The sequence below is a fragment of the Myotis brandtii genome, unplaced genomic scaffold (genome assembly GCF_000412655.1).
Source record: "Myotis brandtii unplaced genomic scaffold, ASM41265v1 scaffold1367, whole genome shotgun sequence".
NCBI classification, from domain to species: Eukaryota; Metazoa; Chordata; class Mammalia; order Chiroptera; family Vespertilionidae; genus Myotis; species Myotis brandtii.
Window position 1 is genome coordinate 21,835 of NW_005354858.1, and position 10,287 is coordinate 32,121.

Sequence of the window (10,287 nt, forward strand, 5' to 3'; positions counted from 1 at the left end):
CTCTCTCCCTCTCTCCTCTTTCTTTCACACACACACACTCTCCTCTTTGCACCCCTAGCTGTGTGGCCTTAAAATTATGTTGAGGAAATGGATCAGTTTGGGTTATGTCAACCTAAGAAATATTCAAACCTGTAGAGAATTTTTGTGAGTTTATTTGAGCCAAACTGACAATTGCTGGGAAGCAAAATCTCAAAGGATTGAGAAAATGCTCCAGAGAATGGCAGTTTTGCACCTGATTTGATACATTACAATCCAAATAAGATTTACATGGATTAAATCCACTGGTGATAGAATAAAAAGTAAAATGATAGATACATATTTCTTTTACATAGGTGGGTACAAGATAGTTAACAGTCAGCAATTAATTCAATAACAATGAGGAGATTTGTGGTCTCCCCTCTGATGTGGTACCTGTGCTTTGAGGGGTCTAGAAAAAGGAAATTTATGGTAGATGCGAAAAGACAACACACAGGCTAAGTTAAGGTGAAAATTGAACTTTGTCAGGTAAGATTCTAGCCTAGAACATAACTACTGCTTTTAGTTAAGAAGTGTTAATTTCAGCTAGTTTGGCTCCGTGGATAGAGCCCTGGCTTGTGGACTAAAGGATCCGGGTTTGATTCCCAGTCAGGGCACATGCCCAAGTTGTGAGCAACTGATCAACGATTCTCTCTCATCCTTGATGTTTCTCTTTCCCTCTCCCTCTCCCTGCCTCTCTGAAATCAATATATATATATATTTAATAACAGACCATCCTTTGTGGTTATTTTAAGTCTCTGAGTTTGTAAGGCTGCCACACAGGCCTCCCCTGAACTGTTCAGGTTTAGCATGTGGCCCCTTTTGCACACAGTTGTTGGGGGAGCCTTATCTGGTTGTGTTTTTAGCCTTAAGTGCTAATGAGCTTCTGTTATAGTTGCTGGTGAATGGCTGCTTAAAAAGCAAAGCAGGAAAAAAAAAGCAAAGCAGAAATCCGAGCAAACCCAAAACAAATGTGATAATTCACCCGATTCAGTCATTTTGGTAAAATCCAGAATTAAAGTAAGAAATTATAGGAATTATGTGTCTTACTAATTTGATCCCTTTGCTTTGCCTGAGAAACAGTTTCATGTCACCTGTTGCAGGAGAAGTACAACTGATCATGAAGATGTAATTACTGAAGATGAACTTTTGGACCAACTTCTAAGTCTCACAGCAAAAGTATAGGGGGATTTATTAGAAAATGACTTTTTCTTTTTATCCCATTTCAAAGGATAAAAGTCCTTCCTGGATCTGCAATGAATTTATCCATGGTGACTCCTCTCCAGTTTTCTCATCAGGAAGCTTCTCTAGCCTGATGCTGAGATGTTTGTTTTTTGTTTGTTTGTTTTTTTTACCACGCAATTGTTGCTTTGTATTAAATATGTAGTTGTATTATCAGAGAAATGCGTGGAGCCGAGGAAATGGCAGATCTGCTAATGTTGTTACCACTCAGATTTGGGTTCTAGCAGACTTTGTGATCTAGAGGGTAGACATTAAATATATGATTTAGTGGGAAGAGTGCACAGGTGTGTGTGTGTGTGTGTGTGTGTGTGTGTGTGTGTGTTTGGATGTGTGAGTGGTGGAGACAGATGGATACAAAGGACATGAGAAGAAAGGTTTGAATGAAAACAGAGTAGAGGTCACCATCCTTAAATAAAAATTAGGGTATTGTCATGGCACATTTACCCAGGTTTTCAATATATATATTTCTGAGCAGTAAATAGTTGTAGTTATTTTGCATTTTGATTCAGAAATAACCTTTTCAACATGGCTGGCGTGGCCCAGTGGTTGAGCATTGACCTGTGAACCAGGAGATCACCAGTTTGATTTCTGATCAGAGTACATGCCGGTGTGGGGCATTCAGGAGGTAACTGATCAATGATTCTCTCTCATCATTGATGTTTCTATCTCTCTCTTTCTCCCTTAATCTCTGAGATCAATAAAAATATATTTCAGTAGCCTAAACCAGTTTGGCTCAGTGGATAGAGCATCGGCCTGCAGACTGAAAAATATATTTCAAAACAAAAAGAAATAACTTATATTTTTTAGAAATCTCAGCAAAAATAATTGGAAAGAATTACACAAGGACACATTTGAAGGCCTGCTATTCTTCAAGTATTTGTAAGTTAATTGTAAATTATATTTATTTATGAGTTTTTAGTTATATGTAAAATAAAGAAGGGGTTCAAATTAGATAATGTCTACAATTTCTGCCAGGAATAAAATTCTACAATTCTGTAAGTTGTGTAGTGCTCCAGCCCATCTCTAGCATTTTATGTCTCCAATGCATTTCCAATTTTATAATCATATAGACAAGATATAGACAGGAAAAACTTTTTAAATATACAGGAAAAGTGGTAATGAGGTCTGAATTATTATACACATCCATATGAGCCTTGTTATATAAGTGTTCATATGCCATCTGCTTATATTTATATGTAGGGCCCATGGATGAAATTGGGCCTATGGTGTGTGTTTTTACAACCTATAATGATTTTAACACTTTTGAAGGGCTGTAAGAGAAGAGAGGACTTTTGCTTAACCTCAAATTGTCTTCTATAGGACAATAAAATATAGAACACTTGCACTAATTTAAATACCATTAACTCAGAATTTTTGATAATATACCAGTAATCTAAATTAGATGGACATTTATACATTAAATGTTTAATTAATCAGATGAGTTATGTAAACAGTATTATTAAGAACATATTCAGTTACCAAGAGAGCAGACTGGTGTTAAGGATTTCAATGTAGGAATTGTTATACTAATATTAAAAATAAATGTTTAAAATGATGGTTAAGCCCTAGCTGGTTTGGCTCAGTGGATAGAGAATGAAAGGTCCCAGTTTTGATTTCAGTCAAGGGCACATCTCTGGGTTGCAGGTTTGATCCCCAGTAAGGGGTGTGCAGGAGGCAGCCAATCAAAGATTCACTCTCATCATTGGTGTTTCTATCTCTCTCTCCCTCTCCCTTCCTCTCTGAAATCAATGAAAAAAGTAAAAAATAAAATGAGGTTAAGCCCAGCCAATATGGCTCAGTGGTTGAGCATCAACCCATGAACCAGGGGGTCATGATTTGCTTCCTGGTCAGGGCACCTGCCCGGGTTTCAGGCTCAATCCTGGGGGCGATTCTCTCTCATTATGTTTCTATCTCCCTCTCCCTCTCCCTTTCTCTCTCTGAAATCACTAAAAACATAATTAAAAAATGATGGTTAAGTGGTATAGTTAGAAATGTTTACATAAGTAAATATATCAAAAATGCCCCTAACGTTACTAATTACAAAATAAAAATCTCTTCATCTTCCTTGTCAAAGATGAAATGCTTGCCGAATAATTCTATTTATTGAGATATAAGGAGATGTTCTTTTCTATAAAAACTCAATTATGATCCTTTGTCGATGGCACCTAGAGCCTTGTATGTCATTAATCCTTATTAAGCTAATTAATGGTGCTCTTTAGGAAATGGATTCTTTTTGGCTTCAGGGAAGTGATTATAACTAGCCTCACATGACATTAAAAATAGCCCGTTGAATTATCAAACCTTTCAAGGGACAACCACTTTTGTATCGATCTTCTTGGGTACCTCTGCCACCTGGGTTCTAAGCCTGACAAACAGTTTGGAGGAAGACAGATGAGATAACTAACTGCTCAATAGATTAGGTCATTCATTACTTCTATAAAATACACTGTAGGGTAATTATTTCATGCTAGCATAAGTATTCCCATTCATTAAAAAATGCCAATCAATAAATAAGTGAGCCCTAGCTGGTTTGGCTCAGTGGATAGAGTGTTGGCCTGCAGACTGAAGGGTCACAGGTTCAATTCCAGTCAAGGCATGTACCTTGGTCGTGGGCACATCCCCAGTGGGGGGTGTGCAGGAGGCAGCTGATTCATGTTTCTCTCTCATCGATGTTTCTAACTCTCTATCCCTCTCCCTTCCTCTCTGTAAAAAATCAATTTTAAAAAGCGCCAATCAACAAACAAGTTAGCCTTACCTGTTTTGGCTCAGTGGATAGAGCAATGGCCTGAGGACTGAAGGGTCCCAGGTTTGATTCCGGTCAAGGGCACATGCCCAGGTTGTGGGCTCGATCCCCAGTAGCGAGCATGCAGGAGGCAGCCAACCAATGATTCTCTCTCATCATTGATGTCTCTCTTTCTCTCCTTCTCCCTTCCTCTTTGAAATCAATAAACATATACTATAAAACAATAAACTAGTTAAAAGAGAATATGCTAGGCACTGTACCTAGTACTGTAGACAAAAAGATGGGTAAGACAGGGTCTTACCCTTCTAGTAACTCATGATCTCAAAGGAAAAATAAACATAAGGTCAAACCATAGTGCACAAGTCCTTATGTTTCATACACTGAATTCGGTTGCAAATGTCCTCTCTGCAGCAGGAATATTTTCTCTATATGATTGTCTATCTCTGTATCGACTAAGTCACACATAACTCAGATTTTTGGCTGAGTATGCCTGGGTGCTTTTTGTTTTTCTAGAGAGTGATCCTCATATCCTCTTGGTTTTTCAAGCCTTTTGAGATGAATACCTATAAAAAGGAAGCTCGGGAAAACTCTATTTACTTCAAACAATTAATCTACGCAGCCTTTATGACAGGCGCCTAGAAAAGCTTTCTTGTTGTTTAGAATTCAGTGCTATCTTCTGAGTTTTATGAGACAGTTGACCAAGATTTACTAATTGTAAATATAAATGTATAGGCTTTAAAGGTATGGATGTCAAACTGATATTAACTTCAACTTGAAATGTTTTCCTCAATGTCCTTTAACTTTAAAGAAGACATCTTTTAAGAAGTATATCTATTAAGAAAAAACATTCCAAATGGAAATAAGGCAACAGGATGAGTGCATGCCTTTCAATTACATTGGGAAATTGTCTAAAAGGCCCACCCCAGGACTCCTTTCATCTGTGAGGGCGGAGGGGAATGAACTTTTGATTGATGCTCTATTTACTATTGATCAGGCCACCAACTTTGTGCACTTACATGTTAACTTGTAAATTTTTGTCCGGCACAGATGCAAATGTGTGGGGCTTTATTTTCAGTAGAAAAGATAATTGCAAAAATTACAGTTATATTGCAATCCTATCTAATAATAGACAAACTTGGTAATTAACTATACCTTCGCTACGCCTCCCATTGCCTAATTAGCGCAATATGCAAATTAACCCAACCAAGATGGTGGCCGCAGCCACGCAGCTGAAGTGAGCAGGAGGCTTGCTTGCTCCAGTGATGGAGGAAGCCAAGGTTCCCCGCCTGCTGCGGCCTGGCTCTGAGCTCCAAAAGCAACAAAGTTTCAATTATAGAAGCTAAACAAACCCCAGATACCTGCTTTCAGCAGGCCGTGGCCTTAGAGCTGGAGCGAGTAGGAGCTGGCTCTCAGCTCCAGTGATGGCAACAAAGTTTCAATTATAGAAGGTAAACAAACCCCAGAATAAAAAGAAAAAAGAAAAAAAGGAGAGGCTGGGAGCTTCAGTCACAGGCCAGCCTGAAAAGGGCCCTCAGCCCCTCACCCAGGCTGGCCAGGCACCCCAGCGGGACCCCCACTCTGATCTGGGACACCCTTCAAGGCAAACCAGCAGGCACCCAGGCCTCTATCCTATATAGTAAAAGGGTAATATGCAAACTGACCCTAACAGCAGAAAGACTGGGAATGACTGGTCACTATGACACACACTGACCACCAGGGGCCTAACAGCAGAAAGACTGGGAATGACTGGTCACTATGACACACACTGACAACCAGGGGGCAGATGCTCAATACAGAAGCTGCCCTCTGGTGGTCAGTCGCTCCCACATGGGGGAGCTCTGTTCAACCACAAGCCAGGCTGATGGCTGCCAGTACAGCGGTGGTGATGGGAGCCTCTCCTGTCTCCTCAGCAGCGCTAAGGATGTCTGACTGCAGCTTAGGTCTGCTCCCCGCTGGAAAGTGGACATCCCCCGAGGGCTGCCGGGCTGCCAGAGGGATGTCTGATTGCCAGCTTAGGCCCATTCCCTTGGGGAATGGGCCTAAGCCAGTAGGTGGTCATCCCCCGAGGGATACCAGACTGTGAGAGGTCACAGGCCGGGCTGAGGGATCCCCCCCCCCAGGGCACAAATTTTTGTGCACCAGGCCTCTAGTATTGAATATTACTTTATTTTTCTCTAAGTTAACCAAATTTCAGAATGCCACCCCCAACTAACTGTATAAATCTCTGTTCCTCAGATGATTATAGAATCAGTTTTATGGTTCCCTTATTAATAGGTTAAGTACATCTTTGGTATATATGCGATCTTTCAAATTTGAATGAGTCATGTTTTTTAAATTTTTATTTATTTTTTATATTCTTACTCGATATTTTTTCACATTGACAGTGGGAAGGAGGTGGGGAGGGGAGAGAGATAGAGAGATAGAGAGAGATAGAGAGAGAAAGAAACATCAATATGAGAGAGATGCATCAACTCATTGCCTTCCATCCGTGCCCCATCAGGTTCAGGATCAAACCTGCAACCCAGGTACGTGCTCTTGACTGGAAGTTAAAACTAAGACCCTTTGGTGTGAGGGCCTACATTCTAACCATTGAGCACACTGGCCAGGGCTGAATGAGTCTCATGTTTTTAGCTTCTTAAAAAATGATACTCTGATGTCTCATTTTGAAAAACACACAAATCCAAAGTTCAGCAATTCCTGCATTTCTTTTTCCTCTCAAAGGTCAAGTGAAGTTAAATTGGATATGTTTTATTAATGCACAGCTTTTATAACCAAAACAGAACAGTAATTATTGCTTTTGAAAAAATAATTCAGGCCAAGAAGCTCCCAGGAGATGAGGTAACAGAGAATGGATATGGATGGCTGGGACCTAGTATCCCTTCTTATCAGTCAACAATTTGCCAGGAGCTCAAGTTGAATCCTGTTCAGGTTCATTACACAATCCTGAACTTCTGCATTATTGGGGTTGGCACAGACAGGCTGCCCCCTTTTGGTGGTGAAGCTGGGGAACAAGGGGGAGAAAGGTTACACATTGAGGAGGGTTCTGCAGATAGAGATGGGGAGCCCCATCTTCCCGGCCCTTCAGATTCTCCACTCAGCCCAGCTTGTTCCTTTCTCTGCTGCAGGAACTCAGGGTATCTCCTCTCTGAGATGCTCCCTCAGCCTGTGAGACTTCCTTAGTGACTCATGGGGGTTTCCTGGTGCAGACCTGCTCCTGCTCTCTCCTTCCTTTCCTAGCTTCCATCTTCAATGGGAACATCTCATATCTGATGCTCTGCAGGATCAGAATGAGGACACAGCCTCCCTTGACCTTGCAGGATCCAGAGGATGTGACTTTTATGGGCATCCATCCATCATCAGGTTCCTCCTCCCAAGATATGGCTGGGATGCTTGGCACTTACATGACAGCAGGCTGGGAGCACCCACTGGTCGTTACAAAGTAACTTGCCATGAATCTGCATCGGATTTTTCGTGGGGTATAGGACGGGCAGCAGTCAGGAGGATGGTGAAAGCCTGTAGTAAGAGAAAAGGCAGTCTTTGGAAAAGACTATTTCCTTTCCTCCTTCCTTCCAAAGTACTGGGGACGGTGAGAAGGCACAGGGCTCAAAGGGCGTGTTTTCCTCCTCTACAGCATTTGCTGGCATCTCCTTGCTTCACACTTCCCCGGGTTGAGGCACCCAGGCCAAGGACACAAGAGGGCCAGGACCATTTCTCCCAGAAGTGGAAGGGTTTGATGCGTGCAGGAGGCATCAGAGAGCACCCTCTCCCCTAGGTGAGCCTTCTCCAGGACAGGCAGGAGGAAGAGGTCATCAATGGAGGAGGGACCCATGGCCCAATCTGATCTTCCCTGTACATGTTCACCATCCTCAACACCCTTTCTCTTTCCCCATGTCCTCTAAAAAGGTGAATGAAGCCACTGAGCAGATCTGTACCCACCAGCCGCATTTAAATATATGCTACAACTAAACATTTACCTTCTTTAAAAAAACACATGAGTATTTTCACTGATTTTTAGAAGGAAAGGAAGGAAGAAGGATAGAGTGTTAGAAATTTCGATGAGAGAGAGGCTGCACGGCCTCTCCTGGGGATTGAGTCTGCAACCTGGGCATGTGCTCTGACCCAGAATTGAACCAGTGACCTATTGGTTCCTGGGTCAACACTCAACTGCTGAATTACCCTGGCCAGGCTCATTAACCGGGAGAGGGCCCTCTGGGATTCAACTGATGCATCACCATGCTTGGTTCTATTGGGAGAAACAGACAAGAAGGAAAGAGAAGTCACTTGGAGGTAGCAGTGTCTCAGTATCTCTGCCTACCCCATTTCTCAGCCTAACCCCCTCCCCCAGACTGGGAATCCAACCTGTGACCCTTCTGTCCGAGGGCCGATGCTCTAACCACTGAGAAAACCAGCCAGGGCTATATTACCTTTGTAAAGCCTGAAAGATTCTGCATTCCAAAATACATCTAGACCAGTGGTTCCCAACCTTTGTTTGGCCATGCCCCACCTAAGCATCTCTAAAATCCTGATGCCAGGATTGTTAAGATGATTCAATGTATCACTATCTATAAGACAATTAGAGCAGTGCCTGCTTGTACATAGACAGTGCTAGATATTAGTTTTTAAAAATAGATAGAATGATTAGGTGGACTTTGGTGAGTCACTTGTCCAGATTGTCCCATTTCTTCTTCAAAATGATAGTTTTACACTACATGGTATATAATAGTTCTAACATAGGGTTCTATGCTTCTTTCTCCAGATTTATAATTTTAGTACAGTTCTTTTGATCTTCTATATAGAATCCTATATCAGCCAAGAGAAAGGATTAAATAATTCTGGCCATGAAAATTGTTTCCCCAAGTGAGACAAGTCTTCTTTATATGGTTTTTCCCATGAACCAAAAGCTGCAGAAAAAGGTCTATACTTGCTGCTACTGCTTTTAAACAAGTGCCAAATTCACCTCTATGTTGCAGGAGAGTGTCCCTCTGTGTGTCCTCCCTAACTGAAAGTTACCGTTCAATTGGTCCCCAGTGAAAAGGCTCATTGAACTCACCATCATCCCAGGATTCCTTGGCCAGGGATCCATGGGCAGGGGATCCAAGGGTAGCAGCAAGGATGAGGAAGGAGAGAGCAGCTGCAGAGACCTTCATCTCCCCAGTGTGCAGACAGTGCTGGCCTGAGGATCCTGGGCTCTTTCCTCCCTGACTCCCTGGACCCAGCTCTGCCCTTGTATTTATAAGAGGAGGATCAGGACGTCACAGGGCATAAGAGTGCTATTCTTTGGCTATATCATCAACAACAGATATTTCTAAAAACGGGAACAAGCCTGGGATTGCAATAGGAAGTTGAGGGAACAAGGATTTGGGGCTTTCCCTACTGCCCAATGGACATAGGCAAAAGTGTCAAAATTGGTGACAAGGACCTTAGCAAAGACAGGAATCACATCCTATATGGATCATGAAAGTCCTATAGGAAGAGTGTTAACAATTTACTGAGCTCTGTGGTTAAAACAGCCTCTCCCCTTAATTTCCCCTTCCTTTCGGTAAAGGAACTACTTTCGTCTTACTTTCTCTTTGTAAAGGTCATGTATGTATATACTAGAGTGCAATCTTTACTTTTTCCCAACTCCTTTTTGCAGAAAGAATACCTAGTTGACTTTTTGTTTACAGTCAGCAAGAATGACCTTATTTTATTAAAGATCCTTCCTTAGGAGATTTAATTAATCTTCTAAATCAGAGTTTTTCCCTAAGGAATTAACTACTTTCAAGTGCACAAAGAGCCTATTATCAGGGGTAATCACTTGAAGGAATGCTTTAATAAAGTGGTTCTCAACCTTCCTAATGCCGCGACCCTTTAATATAGTTCCTCATGTTGTGGTGACCCCCAACCATAAAATTATTTTCGTTGCTACTTCATAACTGTAATTTTACTATTGTTATGAATCATAATGTAAATATCTGATATGCAGGATGTATTTTCATTGTTACAATGAAAGGGTCATTCGACCCCCAAAGGGGTCACGACCCACAGGTTGAGAACCACTGCTCTAATGTGTAAACCTGGTTGTGTGACTCCTCACATAGGATCTCTACCCTGGACTCTTCTCTTTGTTTCATATCCCACATCCAATCCATTAACAAATATGTTGGCTTTTTAAAAAAAAAAAAATATGTCCAGCATCTTATTCCTTACCACCTCTACTCTCTCCACCTGGTCCAAGTCATCCTAGTCTCTCATTGAGATTCTGTCCTTGCCCCTCTTTAGTTCATTCTGCACATTGCAGCCATAGT

The 10,287-nt window shown here is 41.7% G+C and overlaps 1 protein-coding gene across 4 annotated transcripts in view; it reads right to left on the reverse strand.

Annotated features, from left to right (window-relative positions):
- LOC106725102 (C-C motif chemokine 15-like) overlaps positions 1 to 9,240 on the reverse strand; it is a 20,611-nt gene extending 11,371 nt beyond the window's left edge. For 2 of the 4 annotated variants that reach the window (XM_014535028.1, XM_014535029.1), the window contains exons 1-4: positions 9,051 to 9,240; positions 8,196 to 8,243; positions 7,402 to 7,513; positions 6,912 to 7,001 (exon numbers count right to left, since the gene is read on the reverse strand). In XM_014535028.1, the coding sequence (XP_014390514.1) occupies positions 6,912 to 7,001; positions 7,402 to 7,513; positions 8,196 to 8,243; positions 9,051 to 9,147 (347 nt within the window). In that variant the 5' untranslated portion in view covers positions 9,148 to 9,240. Of the gene's footprint in view, positions 1 to 6,490; positions 6,520 to 6,690; positions 7,002 to 7,401; positions 7,514 to 8,195; positions 8,244 to 9,050 lie in introns of those variants that run through there. The other 2 variants (XM_014535027.1, XM_014535026.1) reach the window with 2 other exon arrangements.
- Positions 9,241 to 10,287: the final 1,047 nt, after the last annotated feature.